This window comes from Ammospiza caudacuta, chromosome 7 (assembly GCF_027887145.1).
Source record: "Ammospiza caudacuta isolate bAmmCau1 chromosome 7, bAmmCau1.pri, whole genome shotgun sequence".
NCBI classification, from domain to species: domain Eukaryota; kingdom Metazoa; phylum Chordata; class Aves; order Passeriformes; family Passerellidae; genus Ammospiza; species Ammospiza caudacuta.
The window spans coordinates 32,068,508-32,090,205 of NC_080599.1; the positions used below are offsets into that span (position 1 = coordinate 32,068,508).

The 21,698-nt window shown below is 36.9% G+C and overlaps 1 protein-coding gene across 6 annotated transcripts in view; it reads left to right on the forward strand.

Moving 5' to 3' along the window:
* The window catches only part of EVI5 (ecotropic viral integration site 5), a 72,015-nt gene that overhangs the window by 18,546 nt on the left and 31,771 nt on the right, over window positions 1–21,698 (forward strand). For 4 of the 6 annotated variants that reach the window (XM_058808687.1, XM_058808690.1, XM_058808688.1 and 1 more), the window contains 13 exons: window positions 789–1,013; window positions 1,976–2,050; window positions 2,730–2,855; window positions 3,614–3,757; window positions 4,756–4,845; window positions 4,951–5,048; window positions 6,446–6,506; window positions 8,428–8,481; window positions 10,800–10,832; window positions 11,394–11,540; window positions 17,467–17,601; window positions 19,643–19,783; window positions 20,289–20,447. In XM_058808687.1, coding sequence (XP_058664670.1) covers window positions 789–1,013; window positions 1,976–2,050; window positions 2,730–2,855; window positions 3,614–3,757; window positions 4,756–4,845; window positions 4,951–5,048; window positions 6,446–6,506; window positions 8,428–8,481; window positions 10,800–10,832; window positions 11,394–11,540; window positions 17,467–17,601; window positions 19,643–19,783; window positions 20,289–20,447 — 1,488 coding nt within the window. The remainder of the gene's footprint in view (window positions 1–788; window positions 1,014–1,975; window positions 2,051–2,729; window positions 2,856–3,613; window positions 3,758–4,755; window positions 4,846–4,950; window positions 5,049–6,445; window positions 6,507–8,427; window positions 8,482–10,799; window positions 10,833–11,393; window positions 11,541–17,466; window positions 17,602–19,642; window positions 19,784–20,288; window positions 20,448–21,698) is intronic. The other 2 variants (XM_058808691.1, XM_058808692.1) reach the window with 2 other exon arrangements.

Here is a 21,698-nt window from a genome sequence, read left to right on the forward strand (position 1 = left end):
TTGAATACCTGAGTAATGCTTCTTTTTCAGTTTTCAGATCAAGCAGCAAGACTTCTTGTCCTTGTGATTTCTTAAAGGACAAGTAACAGGTTCTTAGCTGTACTCATCTGGACATGTTTGAATTGTATAATACCTAGCAGAATTTTTTTCAAAAGCTAAAGTAAATTTAGTTAATTCAGTAGGTGTAAACTTAATGTTTTCTTGGTGCAGTGTCTGAAACTGCATTTAAATGCTTTCTTAAAAGATAACTTGGAAATCCTGGCACACCAGAGAAATTGGACATAAGTTGTCAAGTTTGCTAAATGATAGCTGAACTGTGCAATTTTTTTGTTGCAGTTGACTGTGCTACGGTTAGTTCTACTTTTTGTCATTTGCCTATCTTGGAAGTAATTTTTAGTCATGATTTCTTAGGTCTCAATGACTGCAAATATTATTAAAGGTGTTATCTACAGTAATCTTTCATGAAATATAGACATCACTGTATTAAGTTCTGTTTAATGGAAGTTCTTGTATAAAATTATTTGAATATTCTGTTTTTCACATAGTTTGCCATGGGTAAGGAACTATTTTCAGTAGCTAATTTAGCCACTAAAAATGATTCAGAGACTGCTTACTTTTGTGAACTTAATAATCCCACTAAACTTGATGTTATAAACTGTATGAGGAGCTTTTGCCATGATGTAAAGTTTTTTTTGAAATTGTGAGGAACTTGATTTCAAGCTGTTTTTTCTCTAGGTTTATTTTTTGTAATATTTTCAGGAAGTATGAATTGTCTTTTTGTGCCTTAGGAGCTGGTTCGAAAAGGGATACCTCATCACTTCAGAGCAATTGTTTGGCAACTTTTATGCAGTGCTCAAAGCATGCCAATTAAGGATCAGTATTCAGAGCTTTTAAAAATGACATCTCCTTGTGAAAAATTAATAAGAAGGGACATTGCTAGAACATACCCTGAGCATGATTTTTTCAAAGAAAAAGATAGCCTTGGGCAGGAGGTCTTGTTCAACGTAATGAAGGTGAGTTGGTATTTCAGCCCTTGAGAATGTATTAGCAAGAGCATGCACCAGCTTGGATTGCCTTGTATATAGAGAGCTTGCACCAGTTTCATGTTGTTATGAGTTTTTTTAAACCATAGACACTGAGATAGTTCAACAAATCCCATTTTAGTTCCGATGGCATTCCTGTAAGTGTTTTTATATCTCACAAGGTAAAACCAAGTTGGCATTAAAACAAAGCCATACGCTGACTGCTGATTGTGCAATGAAATGAAGTGTGCCATAAATTAAAGTGAACAGCGTTGCCCGAGACAAGAACATTGGCAATCAGAGCTAGTATTCAGTGTGCAGGTATTTCTGAAGTGCACATGGCAGGCACAAGCTAATGTGCAGTTGTTCCAGTGCCCAAACATAAAATGAAAATGCCAATGTAGCATTGTTTGCATCACTTACTCTTCACTAGGGGTTAAACTTTGAAGGTCAGACTTTTCCATAGAACATGGTTTCAATGGAGAAGTTGGCAGGTTTCCAAACCATAGTAGTTTCCATAACTCTAAAACAAAGATGCCACCTGCATGGAGATTACCACATTTCATCCATCTGTAAATAAAACTGCAGCACATATTTTTTCTGAAGACAACTCGTTTCATTGTCTAGTCTGTATCCTATAAAAGTAGTACTTTGTGAGATTTGTATGCCAGTGGTCTCTTTTATCTTTTACCAAATTCCTGCAGTTGAAAACTGCCTGTGTTTTTGATAGGTATGCCTTAGTTTAGCTTTGTATGTATGTGCTCAGAGACCAGAGTTTGTGGCAGCAGGTAGAAACTAGAATGTCTGACTAAAATTTCTGGATAGGATGTCTGCCCTTGTTGGATTTGGGGAGAGGAAGAATAAGTTATTAACAAGATAGCAGGATTAAGCCATGATTACTTTTTATTGATAATGAGGTTTTAATTGCTGATAGTTATAACTTTATTTTCCAGGCTTACTCTTTGGTGGATCGTGAGGTTGGATACTGTCAAGGAAGCGCTTTTATAGTTGGATTACTGCTTATGCAGGTAAAATATTTAAAAATATGTGAACCTTTTAAATCCATGCTAGAATGCATAATATATTGTGGTGGTTTATTGGGAATTCTTGCAATGCTTTTCCTTCATAATTTTGTTACATTGGAGCTGTCAAGGGCAGCTGTTTAGTCTGGAAATAAAATGAGATTTACTTTGTGTCATTCTATTTGCCAAGATACTTGTATTGGAGTGGGAGAATGTATTTGTTTTTCAGAGCTGAGGTAGGATTGCAGACTTGCAAGCTATTTTGGTGAGTAATATTTCAAAAATAAATGAACTTGTTGTTTCTCTTCTATTACATGGAATCTCCTCAGAGTTCAAATGAAACTACACAGTTGACTTGATTATCTTAAAGCTTCCTTTGTATTATTGGTTTTTGGTTTATGACAAAGTACGCTATATAGTAAGAAACTTACAGACCTCCATTTCAGTTGAGATATTATTTGCTAGAATTTAATATATACAAAAGTTAATTGGAATAATTGGCTGTAAATCCCTTAAACAAAACAAAAACCTCAAAACAAACAAACCAACAACCAAGAAAAAAGCTCTGCTATGTGCACACGCACACAGACACAAAACCCCAACCCTAAATCCTCCCAGGCATTTACTCTGATATATCATTATGCTTGTCCAGAGTTTTTACTGTGCTTTTTTGTTTTTGATATAGATGCCAGAAGAAGAGGCATTCTGTGTGTTTGTTAAATTAATGCAAGATTACAGACTACGAGAACTCTTTAAACCAAGCATGGCTGAACTGGGCCTTTGTATGTACCAGTTTGAATGCATGATACAGGTACATACAAAATTATCAAACTTGCTCTTCAGTAACTATTAATAAGGAACTTGGGAGTTACAGCTCAAGAGCAGGCATGTCTGTTGGCTAACAGGCTGCACTCTTGACAATAGCTAGTTTCAGAACTTCACAAGTAAATGCATGTGACTGAGCAATTTTTTTTTAACCTTTGGCAGGCAGTGACTGGCTTTAAACACTGAAGCATGAGGATTTGTATTGCTGCAGTTTAAGCAGATGGATGTTTAATTCTGTTTGGATTGAAGACTGAAAATCAAAGTCTTCATAGTCAAGTTATAGTATCTTAAAAGATGAAGATTGGGAGATACCCTCTTATCTAGGATTGAAATTGTTTTCAGATTTGGAATGCAGGTTCTTCGTGGTGAGGCTGATGGAGAAAAAGAGGTTTCTGTTTTGTGATCTGGTTTCTAACAAAGTGGTCAAGGGTGAGATATCACATAGCCTTAGAGTTTTCAGCTCTTTTTAGTAGCCCATTCTAGTTATTACTCAGGGATTTACAAGCTTGACTTCCCCTTAGGATCAGGAAGTGTTTTTGTTATTTGCTTTGCAGGGTAGACATGCATGGTTCTTGATAATGATGAGTCATGTGTTTCCTAGTCCTGTTGCTAGTACAGACAGCTCCTCTATGTACTAAGTATCAATTACTTTCTTGTATTCAAAATTTGTCAAAAACACATCTGCACTAAAACTACAAGCAGAAGCTTAACATATTTGTGTATTTTATTCCTCTTCTTTTCCAGGAACATCTTCCAGAGCTTTATGTGCACTTTCAGTCTCAAAGTTTTCACACTTCTATGTATGCATCGTCATGGTTTTTAACTATATTCCTTACAACTTTTCCACTACCAATTGCAACGAGAATATTTGATATCTTTATGTCTGAGGTAACTACTAAATGTAGCCATATGTTATATTTCAAGAGTAGCTTATTTAGGTAGTGGTATAAATCCCATCATGATGGACAAATCTCATAGTCTTGCTTTTTATTTCTTATGCTGATCAGATTGTTTTAAGGGAAGGTGTCTGTGTGTGCAGTTTGTCCAGGAAGAGTAGCCAAGTCACTGAATGTTGATATTGTGTGTAGCTTTGTGCTCTAAGTTGAAGTGGTCCCAAATATGTTTTTTCTGGATGCAGTGCATTAGCATTGCATGCAGCAGGGATATCCATTCCTCAGTGTTATGGTGAGTTTGCAGTGGAAACTAATGCTGCCTTCAGGCCAAAGTTGGAGTTCATGGTGGATATGCAAGCCAAGAAGGGGGAGTGTTAGTTCTTTTTATTGTTCACATGATGTTAGGTGTCAAAGAAATTTAGGGAAAGAAATCAGTGTCGTTATCACAAGGACACCTATGCTGTGTTTAGGATTAGAACTTTGCACAATTGTAACTAATAACAAATCATAGTTTATGCTTGCCCTGCAGTCAGCTTTGAGAAAGCAGTAAGTCAAAGGTGGATCCTTTCACCTTGTCCCCAGGAAAGTCCAAGATGGGGTATATAGTGAGACTTTCCTTTTTTTTTCCCAGTAGTTTAACTGCATTGTACTGTGTCTGAAATTAAAAATAGCTTTTGTGACAAGTACTGGGGATGTTTCTACTAGATATACTTAAAATGGTAGATAGGGCTGACCTAGAGAATTCCTGTCACTTGAGATTTTGCCTCATCACTAACTTCTCTGAGGGAGATGTCTGGCATCAGGACAAATAGCCAGCTTGCTTGTCCTTGGAATAAAAAAAGAAATGCAGAAGCAATTTGGTGAGAGATTTTTTTCAGTAGCTCTTTTACTTGTGCTTAGGTGGGTGAGATTTCCGATGTTAGTAAATAGTAGAAAAGCTCTGTGCTGTTGACAATGGCATGAATAATTGTTGAATATTTTTTGACTTTTCAGGGTTTAGAGATAGTATTTAGAGTAGGTTTAGCATTACTTCAGATGAACCAGGCAGAATTACTGCAACTTGACATGGAAGGAATGTTACAGGTAAGCTATGATTATAATAATTTTAAGAGATATCTGAAATGTGCAGTGTGTGTATTTCCTTGCAGCTGTTAATTATATGTAATCTTGTGCTCTGATTGCTTTTAGCACTTTCAAAAGGTCATTCCACATCAGTTTGACAGTGGTCCAGACAAATTAATCCAAGCATCTTACCAAGTCAAATACAATGCAAAAAAGATGAAAAAGTAGGTATTACATTTTGAGAACATACATTATACTGTTGCTGAGTTACTGTTTGTTTACCCTTAAGAATTGCTATTCAGCCTTTCATTTTGAATTTTCCATCTTTACATTTTTAGGGGATTTTATACTATATAAACAGTTAAAACTGCGGTTCTGTCTGCAAAAAATGATTCTAAAGTAGTATTGGCTATTTCTTTAAAATATAATAAAGCTACAGCTCATTTACAAAAATAACTAAAAAAGCATTTGAAGAAAACTGTGAGTTATGGGGAATTACAGCCCTTCTGTAAAAAGGAACTGAATAGGAAGGTTGGGTAGGGGATGGTTTTCTCCTCTGGTGGGAGGGGAGATTGTTTTTGTTTTGTTTAGGGTAAAGGAGGTGAAACTTTTGTGATCTGGACTAAATTCTGAAGATTTTAGTTCTCAGAAACTGGAAGAATAATCATGATACTAAAGAGTGCATTTATATTCAATTAGTGCTGTTGAAAATATAAATTGAGAAAACTTTGTAGTAACATTAACAGTAAAACAACTTTGATGTGGGGTTTGAAGTCTTGAGAATACCACTCCTTGTTGTTGTTGTTGTTATTAAGGCTATTTGCATGTCTCTTCTGCCTTTGGTAAATTCTGTTTTGATTAGCAAGCTGCAGATAGTGTAGCTTGCCAGGGTTGAGTTTGTTGGGTCACTCATTGGTTGTAAAGTATCCTGTGTTCATTGTTGCACTGCTGGCTGTGTCCAGGGTCTTCCAAACTGAATTTGTCAATCTTTTTCTTTTATTTTTCTGTCAGCAGCCTATGATCAGTAGGATGAGCAGTCTTCTCTAAAAAAGGAGTAACAACAAAGCTTTCAGGAAAAATATTTTCTTTGCAAACCAGTCCATGTATATGCAGTTGAAAATCCACCATTCCAAGTCTGAACTTCCTGATCTGCTTTCTGTAGAGGCATTGTTATCTCAGCTTGTGGGTTTTTCTTGCTGCCTTTTTCATTTGATTTGCTGGGGAAAGGCTAAAATTGGTTTATCTTTAAGGTATTTTTCTCAGATTTCTTTACATCTTTGTCTTTCAGGCTTTCCAAGCTCTGATTTCTTTTGGCTGAATCTGTTGAATTGATGACTGTATTGCATAAAGGGGTTATTGCAGAGTAGCTCCAAATTGCTGCCACTGTAATGTATCCAGGCAAGCTCCTGCACTTCAGAATGCTGGTTCAGTGTGTTCATATCTACTGAAATCATATCTACTGTGTTAAATTTAAGGTCCAGTCTAAGCATTTACAGGAGTGCATTTGAGAGGAAATATCAATAATCTGTATCTCTGTTCTGCTGTTATTTGTTAGGTATTACACCAACAAGTCAATTATGTACAATGTTTCTGATCATAATTTACTATTTCTAATTTTTAGGCTAGAAAAAGAGTACACTACAATAAAGACAAAAGAAATGGAAGAACAAGTTGAAATTAAAGTAAGGAGCCCTCAACAAATCTATTTATGAATAAGTTTAATTCCTAGATGGGGGGATTGCATGTTTGATCTCTGCATGTAGCAGGACATAATCAAGATCCCCAAATTCTTTCAGCATTTATATTTGGGATGTCTGTTCATAAAGGACACTTACAGTGAAATTATTGAGACTTCTGGTGGACATTAAAAAAAATCTATGGGGACTTTCTGTACTTATTTTTTTAGTATTTCCTGCTCACAGAAGCTTAATAATAGATGCCCTCATTTGTCAGAGGTTCCAGATATGCTGGTTTAGATGTAGGTGCTGCACACAGGAGGTTTGTATGACACATGTTAAGACAGACTTCATGGAGTCCACTTGACTGGTTTGTCTTTGATTTTAAGATCTTGATTTTTCTTATGCATTGGACCCAAATTGTGGCATCTTCTCTCTGCAGTCACTTTTTCTTTTGGAGCTTTTGCAGTTAATACAAACTGGGGGGAAAAAGCCAAGCTGCCAGTGGAGTTTTTTTTTCCCTTTTTACTAACTGACCTACTTCCTGTATGTACCTAATCACTGCATCTTTTTGCTTTTGTGACATAAATAGGCTTTTGATGCCTTTTATTCCTATTTCATTTTTTTTTTCACAGCATGTTGTTTGATCTGGATTTTCTTCCTTGTGGTTTTAGCCAGTTCTGTGAGAAAAGACAGTGGGAGAAATGCTGTGCAAGTGTATTATATACAAGTTTGGTGAGGGAGTTAGGTACAGCCTTCCTTCTTCCTGTCCACTGCTTGTCATTTTGCCTTTCAATGTCAGTTTTTGAGGCATCAGTTCTTCAGAAAAATGACTGTGAGATGCACCTGGGAGCCCAAAGGTATTAGGAGCCTTTTCAGGCAGTTTGTTATTGCACCAGGCAGTGAGGCAGTTAGCAGCAGCAATACCTGCTGTAACAGCAGCTGAAATCAGATTTGCAGGGCTCAAATGACAGCTCTCTGCAGAACAGAGTAAAACCATGTGAAAGACAACTGTAACTTTAGATTCTAGTATATTAACTCTTCTCAAATCCTTTCTTGCTTCTTGCCACCATTCCCCCCCCCCAAAAAAAGGAGAAAGCAAAAACCCTTCCCAAAACAAAAAACATGAAGCCCACCCCAAGAAAAAGCAACCAAAAATTTGTGCAAAAACCCCCAACCAAACAATGCAGAGCTACCTGTTTCTAGGCCCTACTTTGGGACATAGATAAATAATTTCTGATTTAGCAGAAGAGACTATTTTAGGGGAGATAGAACTGTATTTTGAGTTTGCCTTTTAGCCTGGCAGAGTAAAGCATATGCTGAACTGATATCTAATCCCTTCTTCTGAGGGGTATGGATCTTTTGTGTCTGAATGCTGACTGCTAAAATTTTACTGCCAAAATTAAAGGAAGTGCACTTGTAAAATATAGGGTTTAGTACAATTCTTGCTGACTTCTGGGATGTTTGAGGTAATTCTCAGTATAGCCATACTATAGATTTATAGATTAATATAAATTCTTATGAAGGAAACCTTGTAGCTGCCTCATTAGGCTGTCCTGCTGCAGGGAGTGCACTGTCATGTCCCTTAACCATGAAGACTTTGATCCTGTTTATGAAGGGGAGGCTGTCCAGTCTGATGTGGGTTAAACCCCATGGTTCCCCTGCAGACATACAGCTTTCAGCAAATGCAACATAAAAGCTTTCACATAACATGAGATGTGTTCTTGTTGTTGCTCTACCAAGCTGTTTAAACTCATATTTTGAGCTAGTGCATAACATGAAAGGATGTTAAGAAGGTCAGAAATTATTTTTGCAATTATACTGATTTTCATGGATGTGATGAGATAAAAATATTGGTAGTTTGCTTTGCTCTTTGACTTTCAATTCATAACTTGAGAAATGGATTTGTGAACTGTTTACCTTCCAGAGGTTACGAACTGAAAACAGACTCCTGAAACAGCGCATTGAAACCCTAGAAAAAGTAAGTATGCTGGGGATTAGATTTAATCTCTGTTAATTTACACTTTATTGATGGCAACTTCATTATATGAAATGGGAATCTCAGAATTATAGTTTACTGTTTTCTTGATAATCTCTGGTGTTTACTAGCAGTGCTTAGCCAAATAACATGGTTATCACTGAGCAATTAAGGTCAGTGCTTTAAATATGTAAGGCTGTGTCTGCTTCTTAGTGATTATAAAATCAAACATTTTGACATACTCAGCTTGTGTTGTACTGTTTTCTTTCTGAATTAGAAGCATATGTTCAAAGTCCAGAAGACTCCATGAAATAGTGGACTGGTTGTTTGGAAAAAGGTCATTGTGAGAGAGTCCTCAGTTTTGAAAATCTGAAGTTGCTTGGTGTTTTTATGTAGGAGCAAAACGACAGACCTACCAATGACCAGAGGGATGTTGCAGCACTCATACTGAGACCAGGAACACTGCCATTCATTCCTTCTTTGTGGTTTTGAGGTTTTGTGGCAGGTCTGGGTACCTGATGGGGAAATATCCAAAGACTTATTTCTCTTATATTTAGTCTGGAGTAGAGTTTTGTTAGGTTTTTTTGTAACTGACTGAAACTTCAAAAGTAGGCATGAGGAGTGCTATGGATATGTGTCCACTGTTCTCCAGTGGCCTCTGCTGTACCCTGGTATCACACTTGTGTGGCAGATTGCATCTGAGCTGCTCTGCTCAGGAATGAGAGCATTCCTGCCCTTCTTAAGCCAACAGGGACCATCTTTGAACAAATGGGATTGAATGCTCTTATGAGTTGCAAACAGTTGTTCATGTTTCACAGGGGAGAAAATGGTCATGTTTCTATTGAGAGTGACATAATTGAAAGATGTCACACTAAGGATGTTATACCCCAATGCAATTTCTGGAAAAGAAGTTGGTCTATGTCAAATTCTAATTGACTGTTTTCAGAATTTAGTTTGGAAAAGATGCATAATGATGGCACATTGTGAAAGTTGTGACCAGCAATAAATTTGATGAACATTTTTGTTTCTAGCATTGGAGATTTATGAAATGGATGGAAAAGAGTAGGCTCTCTTTAAGAAGCTTGAAGCTGTAGTGAATCATTTCAATGACCTTGGTAAATATGTAATAGTTAATACCCTTGTTTTATACTTAATTTGTAGAGGTTTGAAATATTTTCTTTTTTTAATTTTAAACTCCAGGATGAACTGCTGCACAGTAGTGCTTTTGCAAATTCTGTGCTTAGAATTTCAGAATTCACCTTCAGATTATTCCAATCTGATTGGAATCAAAACAATTCAGAACTGGAAAATACTATTTATTAACGAGAATTCCTGAAGATCGTTATCATCGCAGCATTTGAAAAACATCATAAAGTGTGAAAAATACATTAAATTCTTCTGTTGGAAACTCACTTTTAAAATATTTTTCCTTTATTCAAACCCATCTGATTTAGTTGTGATTTCCTTAGTGTACCTTAACTTCTAAGAAATAGCTCTTATCTACTAGTTTGAACTTCAATTTTAATAAAAGCTTCAAAGACAAAGAAGGTCTGTGAATAGATGTATTTCTCTGTTGTAGAATGTTCAAAAAAATCGATTGGTTTCAGGGATGATAAAGTAGAAATAAATGTAACTGCAGGGCAGTAGGGCTTGTCAGTGTGCAAAAATTAGTATTTTTTTTGCCAAAGTTTGGCAAGAAAAGAGAATCTATGAACTGCATGAATCTGAGAATCATGCAGAATGAGTCAGTGCAAGAGTTCAGTAAAACAGAACATTAGCTGTCAGTTGACATTTCCTACTTGTCTGTCAGTTTGCACCGTTTAACTGTCCTGCTTCATCTTAGTGGAAACTGTAGTTCTGCATGAGTGCCTTGGTGCTTAGTGGAGTTCCCTCTGTGCTCAAATGATGCCTTTGTTTCATGTTGTGGGGGGACTGTAGGTGGTGTCCTGCATCTATCTGTTCGATCTATCAGATAATGCTTTTGTAACTTTCATTAATTCAGGAGCAGGCCACTCAAATAAAAACAACCAGTCTCCTGTAGGTGAATTTTAAGTGTTACAGAAATCTGGCTTTGAAACCTTTTTGTATCATACATGGACTGTGTTAAATCTGTTGCAGAAAAGGCTGCTTCCTGAGATCTTTGGACTGAGTTGCCTTCATTTATATGAACAGTTGTTAATTTTGCAATAAGAGTTTGCACAAAATGGGTAGAATTTGGGCATTTTCTTTCTATCAACTCTTGGTCTTTTTTGACACTATTATCAGCCCCTTGTGGTTTGGTTTCCCTTTTCCTCATTCCTGTCTGAATTTTTCCTTTGTAGGAAAGTGCTTCCTTGGCAGATAGATTGATACAGGTATAGTCTTTTAGTCTTTTACTGTATGACTCTCTTCCTACTCATAAAAAAACCCAACTGCTTTAATGCATGCATGTTTGCATGCTGTATTCTATCCCTGCTTTGCTGATTTGGAATAAATACAGAGCTAATACATCTTGCTAGAAACTTGTTTAATTTTGTTTACTAAAAATATATAAACCAAATACCTGCACGTTATAATAATTTTCCTAACCTATTGTAATTTTTTGTACAAATTCCTGTGGCAAATGGATTCTATGACACTGTATTAACCATGAAATTGAATATTGTGAGCCTAAATCTGTGCATGTACATCTGAGTAATAATGCATGAAAGGAATTTTATTGAATGCAAGTACAAAACTGTGCTTGCTAAATGGATGCTGAACTTTGTAATAAAGTACTAAAGCAGCTGTTTAGTACTACTTGTCCTAAAATTTGTACCAATTGTACTCTGTGCTGTTTGCAAAACCAATCTGATGAAATAAGCAGCTAAGCATCACAAGGCAGTTTTCCTTGGATTTGTCATCAAGTGCTTAAAAAAAATAAATTATGTCCTAAGGGACAAGTGACAAGGGCCCAGGAGGCTGAGGAAAACTACCTCATAAAACGGGAGCTGGCCACCATCAAACAGCAGAGTGATGAGGCCAATACTAAACTGGAGCAAGCTGAGAATACCATCAGGGAGCTCCAGCAACAGCAGCAATGGGTAAGGAGCCTGGCAGCACATCATCTCATTTTTTCCCCTCACATGTGTTTATTTTTCCTCATCATTATATGACATGGTCTCTGTGCTGTCTTTGTAAACCCCTGTTCACTGTGATTTGCATTCTTAAAAGGACACAAATTGGATTAAATGAAATTTTGCTCTGTTCTACTGATAGATGAGAGTCATAACCCTGGATAGGTGTAAGTTGAGTTAGTTAAAAAAACTAAACACATACCCACAATGAAACACACCAAGCAAAAAACCCTACAAACCAACTCCAAACCCTTCCACCACAAAAGAAATACTAACAAAAACCACACATACAACCTCTGATAGCTCTTAAATGCTGAGAATCTAGTCATTGCAAGTTGTGTCACTGAGTACTCAGATTTGAGGATTGATTCACAGTGCCCTTACCTAGTGTATAATTTAAGTCAGTTTCTTTCATGTTAATGTTTCTTCTGTGTACTCATATTTGTTTTTCTTCTGAGTATGCTAAAATTTACTGCTTGCTGAGGTAGAAGAGTATTATCCCTGATTTTGCCACTACAAAACTTGATTAAAAAGTGTGGGTTTATGGGCATATGGAGCCGGAAAATAAATTTTAGTAACCTTTTGTAGTGCTGTATTTGTGTGCACTCTGTGTTCTAGGTAGTAAAATGTTCAAGACTTCTGACTGTTGCTGTAACACTGAAGTTACTTTCCCTAAGACACTTAAAATGCTCAGTATCTTCTCTTTGGTGGGACAGGGGGAAGCATTTAACATCTTCACTTGCTGAATAAACTGTGCACTACTAGTGTTGATGTGAATGTCTTCATATTGTTTTAAGTAAGTGGCATCCAAGTACTTGTCTGGAGTCTTGGGAATTTCAGGTGTATGGAATACGACTAACTAGAACTAAGTATATTGCAGCTCCTTACCAGGTTTCTTGTAATCTTTCAAGTGAAATACAATGAGAGGTGTTTATAGACTTTTGCATATCCAGCTGTTTTATGCAGCTGTATTATCTGATTACAATAGTACACGTGCCTTTGGAATGTATTTTTTAGAGGCATACATGCATGCAATGAAAATGCATGTTAATGACATGCATGCAATGAAAAGTTATTAGAAGAAGACTAAGATACTGTATTTATTTATTTGTTAATTGTTGGGAATATGACTTTTAAAGCTACTGCCTTTATGCTGAGGACCTTACTGAGTACCAATGATGGGGTGGCCTGACAGGTTGCCTGGGTATGGGAACTGATCCTGAGCAAACCTTGGATAACTGTGGATTGCAAATTTGGCTTGGTTGGAACTGTGGGTGCAGACAGCTGGATAAGTACTGCAGGAGTGGAGAGTAAATGAAATTATGAGCACACTTCCTTCTTTCCGTGCTTGCAGCATGTTTTCCTCCACTTAAACGTGAACATGGTTGTAGGAAATTGTCTGTGTGTGTGGAACTGAGACTATAAATCCATGTTGTTATAGACAGATTTGTGCCTAATAATAACAATAATAATAATTGTGCTGGCTTATTTTGAAGTGCAAGGAATAGCACTGTGGCTTTGAGACCCATCAGAATTAGACAATGTGGTGAAAGAGTTAAAACGGTTTAAGTGAGGAGCGTTTGCGAGCTCCTGCTGCGTCAGTAGGACGCGTAATGAAACAGGATTTTAACTGTTTCCAAGCATGGGAGTGGGAGCAGCAAATGTAAGCGGCTGTGTGCGTTTCGGGCGCCACCTGGTGGGAATGCGTGGATTTATTTGGGATTTTGGCATTTTACTGTATACGCTGGTTAATTTTTTTGCCACTTGCTAGTGCCAGTAACTTTGTTCTTGGCAATACTCCTTTTCAGTATTGTCTTGTGAGTATCTGCTTTAATGTTTTCTTCTCTAATTATTTCAGCTTTGTTTATTGGTAGCAAAAATGATTGCACTGTAAAGCTGTAAATCACTGCATAGTTTCTATGCTTGTTTAAAGATACAGCATCTATTGTATATATTTTATCATCTACATCTTTTTCAGTCTTGAATTGTCTGTTTCAGCATGATAAAAAGCTATAATGTTTGGATATGAATCTCTGAATAGAAATGTAAGGAAAGAACTGCCTAAAGGTACTTGCAACAGCCTCTTCTGAACAGCACTGTGGGATTAAAAAAACCCACTGTTTTGTAGGTGGCAAAAAATTATCAAAACAATGGTATTTCTAGGAAGGTTAACATAGCCTTTGTAAAAAGGTTATTAATTTGTCTTTGAGTATTGTCAGGGGTTTATGCCCTCTGTTCTGTGAGACTGGATAGCATAGGTTGGATGGCTTAAGGATAAGTGTTGAAAATACTTACTGGATTTGTGTCTGAAGAAATTCTCCCCTGCAGCACTTCTGAATCCAGAGGTGGGTAGAGGAGTATTCTTTTGACTGAAGCCCAACACCAGAAGCCCAGATTACATACAAGTTCATTTTTTTCCTGTGCTCAACTATTTATAGTGAGTTTTTAGTTGAACCAGAAAGACTTCATTATGGACTCTGCTTAACGAAGTAATAATTATACTAACGAATTATACTGAACCTCTCTTTGGCTTGTCTGGTCTTTAAATGTGGGAGCTTGCCAAAGTCATGGTGTGTTACCAAGTGATTAAGAGGGAGGTGGCTTCTTCCTTATACTGCTGGTAAATCGAGAACTGCATAGAGGAAGTTTTGCCTGACTTGAACAAAATACAGTTTTCTTTTGAGGCATGCTAAGAGCAATGGTGTTTGAGGAGTTAGTTAGTTAGCCTGTTGTAACTTACTCCTGATAATGATGTTCTGAAGGTTTTATTCTCTGTTCTTTTCCCTCTTGTGTTTCTAAATGAAAGGGGTAGCTTCTTGCTGGATGTAAACACCTCCAGAATGCAAATCTTGTCTTTCCTTGTGACACTGTAATTGTCTATGATTGCCCAGTTCATCAGTCTGAATGCTTTAAAATTGAATCTGATAAACTGGAGGCTAATCAAGCTAAAATTAGTTCGCATCTTATTTTTAAATAGGCTCTTCAGCTGTATTATGTGAAGATAGAATTTTAATTGACTAAGCATTCAGATGGAAGCATATGCATTTTGCAAGGTAATTTATAGTGATGTATTTGGTTATTGTTACAGCAACTTCATAATGCATAGTTTCTTTTCAGGAACTCATGCTAAAATGACTGATAATAATTAAGAACATAGTAAGTGACCTTGGGAATATGTGCTTGTAAATGAGTGTTGCAACTTTATGAAAGGCTTGACTTTATTTTACAGTATACTTTCCTAATACTGTGTTCTGATTTGCAACAAAAAGGCAGAAAATAAGAATACTGTATTTAGGGAAGTACTACAGTTAGTGCTCAAATGTATAAACAAAGTTAGCTGGGAGCTGCTGAGTCATCTGTTAAGTGCTCTTCAGTATAGTGTACTGGAGAAACATTGTGTAATTACATCTGTCATCAGCCAAAATAGTATTTGGTATGGTTATGTTTAAGAAAAGTTGGGTGGAAATCAGTCTAGTTGTATGAAGCCCAGCAAGGACTTGTTTCTTTTAGAATTAAATGGCTGTGGAACTACAGTTTTAGTCCTTTATGTTACTTGTGTCTCTTTAACATAGGCAAGAAAGTCTTATTGTGGTTAAAATGTTTGGTGCCTGAAAGTCTGTATTTGCATTTTGGCTTTTGTCAGAAATTCTAGGGCTTAAGGCAAATATATAAAAGCAGATCTTTTTCCTGCAGTCAATTTAAAAGTAGTTTTCAAATGTTGTTTTAAATATAAACTTGTGTTACTTTTATATACTAAATTATTGAAAATGTGCTTTGTTTTACTAAGTAACAAAATGCACAACTTCTGATTTGTGAATCTTGATTTCTTCAGTCTGTTTTGATCTTGGCTGGGGTTTTTGTATATCAAGACTTGACTCAGAGTTTGTTGTGGCTAAGTAAATAAGTACTCTTAATGTGTTCTTTAGGCAGGCAAAATCTTAAGACAGATTTAAAGAAGTCATGGCTCGTGCTTGCAACTGGATTAATAATGTTTCTTACATTCTCCATTACTAATTATTTGATAAACATCAATTAGATTTTTATAGAATACGCTTACGTTATTGCAAAATCAGCACGTATTCAGTTCTTCAAATCTGCTGTGTTCTCTCAATGTTCCGGAGAACACTGCATTTGCTCTCATTCCATGTGTATCGCAGACAGAAACCTGGAACATAAAATGTAAGGTCCATGTAAGTTGCTGTGTGTATTGTGGGATGAACCTGTACAAAGAGCCAGGGAATAAAAAAGAGTGGTTGCTTTTTCTCTGCCTCTGCATGGTGTTACATGTGGTACTTGTGTTGCTACATGATGTGAAGCACCTGTAGAAATGAATCAGCATTGTCCACCATCCTCCTCCTTACACTCAAATCAGGTCTGCCTCCACTGCTTGCTGAGGCAAGAATGCTGTGTGGGTTGATAATGCTATGAATTCAAGTAGTATTGTATAAGGGAAAATGAGTATTAATGTACAAGGCTCATAGTGTGTCTGTGTTCCATGTGTGTTCGCGTGCACACAGTATGCTGAGTGCTTAAGTGGACAGTGTTAATGACACTAAAAACTGCCTGCCTGAGCTGCCTTTGCCTTTTAATGCTTTGTGCATATCCTCTTCATTGCAGCTTCCTGTAGGCACATATATACAAGAAATATAGTAACACTAAGAGTAGAGTGTACATTTTGAATTTGGATTGTACTGTAAGTCTCAACAAAAGGTTTAATTGACATGCAGAAGTATAAAAGCAAAAAAAATTCCTTGACTGTATAGTTACATTTAAATTCTTGTTCTCTCCTGTTTGCCTTTTATTTATACATAAAAAGTCAGTGTCACACCCTAACAGAAGCATGTGGAACTGAAGACTTCTGTTCATTTTTTAACTGTTTTTTAGATGCAAACTATGATGAAACTTTAGATGAAATTGTTTGATGCAAACATAATGTAAGACACAGCTGTATCTGTAGTATAATGAATAATCTTTTAAAAGTTGAATTGTAAATTAAAACTGAATCTATGAATCCAAGCATAGTACTTATATTTCACAATATAGTTAATGACACTAAAAATATATGATTTTCCTCTAAATGTAATTTTCAGAGTAGCTGAAACACAGTAAACACAGTAACTAAACAACTACACTTTGAGGATTCCAACTCCCACTTTTTTCTTCAATCAGAAATTTAAAGGCTGATTTAGGTTGGTGTTGCCTATCAAGCAAGTTTGACATCTGTCAAACTGACAGGTCATTTTAAAGTGAACAAGGAAAGAAATAAAATGTATTTTTTAAGTATTGATTGGGGGGAAAAGTTAAGAGAGTCTTTTAAATAGAAGTGCTTCAGTTGGATGTATCTGAATCTCAGAAGGAATATATAGTGTGTGAGCAAACGAGACCCAAGAGCTGAAGAAAAGGGCAAACCAAAGTCATTGCGCTTTGAAGCGTGTGTAGTTTATTTAAAACCAAGATTATGGAAGGATTCTGTTGAATTGGAGTTCACGTGAAAAAGGATTGAGTGATACTTGTACTAACCTTGTAATTAGTTAGTGTTTCCCAAACATCTTCTTCTGCAGATCACAAAATAATCACAAATCGTTTGAGAATCTTTCAGTTGGGTTGACAAGGAGAGAAAAGTGTGAGTTGCTGCTTGTCAGTAGTGGTAGGGGTCTCATTTTTGTCAGATACATTTGGTTGTGTGGAGGTGCAGTTGTTTGAGACACAGGGCAGTAGGGATATGTTTGTTAGCAGTCTGGACTGACATTAATAGACTTGTATATGGTAAGCACTTATGCTGGTACTCCTGATATTAAACATTTGAATGTACTTGTCCCACCAAATCTGGTATATAAAACCCCTTTCAAACAATCTGTACTTCATACTAAATATATTTCTGCAAACTTTGTAGCATAAATGCAGTTCACGATACAGTGAAGACTTTGTGCTACAGCTGGAAAAAGAGCTGGTCCAAGCCAGGCTGAGTGAAGCAGAATCCCATTGTGCCCTGAAGGAGATGCAAGATAAAGTTCTAGAGATGGAAAAGGTAAATCAAACCAGGACCTCTGTACAGAACAGCACTAGAAACAAACTACAGGTCCCTGTCCTTCCTAACAAGTAGAACTGTGCTCTAGAACCTTCTCTTCTATGCTTCTGTGACTGTGAGATGCTTTTCAAACCTGAAAGTACAACAATAAAACTAAGGTCTGTTTGTGCAGGGAAAGGTTTGTGAATAACTGATCACTTTTCTTCTATTCCTGAAGCCTGCTGTAGTGGAAAACTTGGATTCTGGTGAAGTCCTGAGAGGAAACATCAGTTGTTTCAAAATTATATCCTGCAACAAGAGCAGTGGGCTTAGAGTGAGCATTGAGATGATGTGAAACTGAATATTTTGGAAGGGGATAAAGAATGGGTTCAATATTACCATTCCCATTGTGGGCAGGGAAAGAATCCCTTATCCCTTCACTGCTCAGTATCAGAATCTCTACTGCTTTTTGGGTGCCATGCTAGCTTGTGACTTATTGATGCCAGAGTTCCAGCTGTACTCAAACCTACTGTCAAACATTTACCTTTTTTGAAGCAAAGTTTAACTGCAAGATAAACCAAAAAAAACCAATAACTGACCTGGTATAAAGCATGCTTTTCAGATCCTGTTGTACTGGTTTTGAAATTAGTTTCTTTAGGAAATTTTAATGAGCTATGTACCCAGGCTTTGTAGCTAATTAGATTGACCCCCTGGAGTCAAGATTTATTTTTCAGTTATCTGATGGGCTTAGTATTAGTAGGGTGGTAGTTTTTACTGTATTGACCATTGGTAAGAATTCAGGATATAAAGTATTTTTCAAAATTCAGGAGACTGTTTAATCTTCATCAGTATAGAGACAGCATACAGTGCAAACTTACCTGTGAAGAAAAACTGGAATAGTGGGATTAGTTCCAGTGCACCAGACAAACTCAGACATACAGTAATATTTCAGTGTGTCATAATGAACTTATGCACATGACAAGGTGGCTGAAGTCCCTCAGATTCCTCCAATAGAGCTCTTTACTGCTGGTGGTGATGAGTCAGGTAATCTGGGGAGCTTCTGCTGAATAACCTGAGACTTGCATGGCCACAATGACAGTGCCACAAGCATTCAGAAACAAACCCTCTCATTTCCTGTATTTGCCAATACTCAGTTCCCAAAATTCCCATGGAATGCTAACCAATGGCTGCTGTGCTGTGTTCTGTTAATGTTAATCAGGTGCTTTACTCAACTCTCAAGAAAACCTGACAACTGTCACAGTATTATACATCTGCAAAATCACTCAATTTTGCTGAAAACAACTACAGGGAAATAAAGTGATGAAGAACAGTTCAGCTTTGAATATTTGGTGACCAGTGATTTGTTGTAGGGAGATTGTAGACAACCTGTCCATTTTCTTCCCCTCTTGTTTTTCTCCCACATTTCCATCATTAGGATTTTGTCTTTGTTATGCTTTTCCTGGTGTTTTCATGTTTTCTGTTCAGCCTTCTCTCACCTTTCTGCTTTTTCCTCATGTGTCTTGCACTGTTCATCTCTAAGACCTCTTGACTGGTTGTTGTTTATAAATATTAACAGATGGTTCCTTTGTCAGCATATCTGTTCTCCTTTTCAAAGGCGGATGACCTACTTTCTAAAAAATGAATTTCCATTCATTATTTTTCCTGTAAACCTAAATAAAAGTTTTAGCTTTAAGGTGTAATTTCTGTTCACTGTTGCTTTACTTTTTATCAACTAGATCAAAACCTTCCAGATTACTCTCCATATGCTGATAGTGTGTTCAAATATTGTAAATGTAACACTTTGTTAGGGATACCATTCGGGGAAATCTTGAGGTAAGAATACCTAGAACTACTATCTTATATTTTTTTTTTGTAGTCGGCAGTTGGAAGTTATTTATACACACAATATCCAGAAGCTTAGATTGTTTGATGGTTTTTATTTTACAGAGGATGTTTACTTAAAGTTCTCATAGTTATTTTTGCAAGTCTATGTTCTTGGACTGGGTTTCACTAAGCGCAATTTTATTCAAATACATATTTAAGAGGATGGTCCTTGTTGCAGAGGAACAGTTCCCTTCCTGATGAGGAAAATGTTGCCAGACTACAAGAAGAACTGATTGCAGTAAAATTAAGAGAAGCAGAATCTTTGATGGGTCTCAAAGAACTAAGACAGCAAGTCAAAGATTTGGAGGAACACTGGCAGGTATGGGCTGCGCTACAATTTTATGGATTTTTGTTTTCAATGATAAAGCATAAGACTATAAAATGTTGAGATACTGAGATCAAGTAGAAACTAATGATTATGGATCAAACTGCTGAGGTGAGAAAATCCTTAAATTTGGCTGTCAGAAGAAACTTAACTTCTATAACAACTAGGCACCAAATTCTAACATTTTTTGATGGCAGAGGGCCTATGCTACCAGCTAACTGTAATGGTAGGAGGGAAATACCTGATCAGTACTCCTACTTTGCTGCATGTTAAAAAGGGCTAGAAATAGACAAAAGTCTCAGGATATACTTGTTCACTGACTTAATGTAGTTGGGAATGAACGTGTTCAATTTTTTAATTGTTCTTAAAACCAGTATGTTTCCATGGGATCAACAGGAGAACTCTAGCTATTTGTCCTCATATAACTGAGAGCTTAGATGAAGTAAGGAAACACCAGGAATGATCAGGCACTGCCAGCAAAACCATGCTGTTTTTCTAGCGTCACCTAGCTCGTACCACTGGAAGATGGAAAGATCCTCCCAAAAAAAATGCAGTGAATGAGCTCCAGGATGAGCTGATGACAGTGCGCTTGAGAGAAGCAGAAACCCAGGCTGAGCTGAAAGAGACCAAGCAAAGAATGATGGAGGTGGAGACACAGGTATGTTATTGAACACTGGGATGTGGGAATTGAGCTGGATGCTGGCAGTTTGCTGTTACATAGTAGATACCTGCTGATGATCTTCACTATCTACAGGCAGGACCTCAGTTCCAAAATGTGGGATGTTTTTACTTCTGTTAGATGGGGATGGGAGAATCTAGTGCTTACAGTCCAACTTGAATGTCTCTTCTTCAATCTTTTTTGGGATTATGCTTCTTGAATTTCTAATTTGGATTAGTTGTTAGACACTGAATGTGTGCATCTTAAGTCATTAAATCTTAACAGGTGTAATAACAACAAAAGTATGTTTAAGGTGTTTTAAATTTCACAAATCTTACTGGCAGTTCTGATAATAGTAATGTTTACCTGGCAGTGTGTGCTTTTTTTTGATGTCATTGGTGATTGATTTTCTGCTGAGGTCCTGAATCTGGTTACTAAGCTGGAGATTCAGCAAAGCAGCTGTGTATTGGTCAGGGGTATTTAGCAAAGGTTTGCCTTTAATGTGCGAGAATAGAAAAGCATGGGTTATGGCTGCTGAGGTTTGTGCAGAAAAGACACTCATACCTTGAATGCTGAGATTGTTTTTGTATAAGTAGGGAATAAGTTGCTAAGCACCTGAAATGAAAATGCACTAAAGTGGTGAGTTCATATTGTATTAATAAACTTTCACTCAAGTTAATAAGCACAATGTGCTGATGATTGAGAAGGATTTGCATGAGGCTTCTAAGAAGTCTTCCCATTAAATACCTGCTAAATATTACTTTTTGAAAGAGACCTATGCATCCACAAAACTAAACAAACAACAGCTTTACTTGAAAAGGTCCAGCAATTCCAGAAGCCAGGAGAGCATGTAAGGATGTGCTATTGAAGATAGATGAAGCAACTGCAAGGCATAGGAAGGCTTCTTTCTGACAGAGGCACCGCTTTGTCTATACCAACTGAACGAGTTTCCTCTTGCTTTACTTTTAAAATTTTTAAATTTTTAAAAATTTTCACTGACGTGTCAATATTGTTTTGGTCAGTAGGGGGCGGAGAGATCCTGCTGTTTGGCTCGCATGTACTTAGGTACCTCTCACTTCAGTGTTACACATGGAGTCTTTGTATGTGCTTAGGCTGTTCAGCTGTCATCTGAGAAAAATGCCATTCTCCTGGTATGGTGTGCACAGCTTCAGGTACAAATGCTCTGACTTGCACTTGTGCACTGATCTCAACTAAGGTGCCGTGTTGCTTTCAGGAATTTACTGGGCAGGG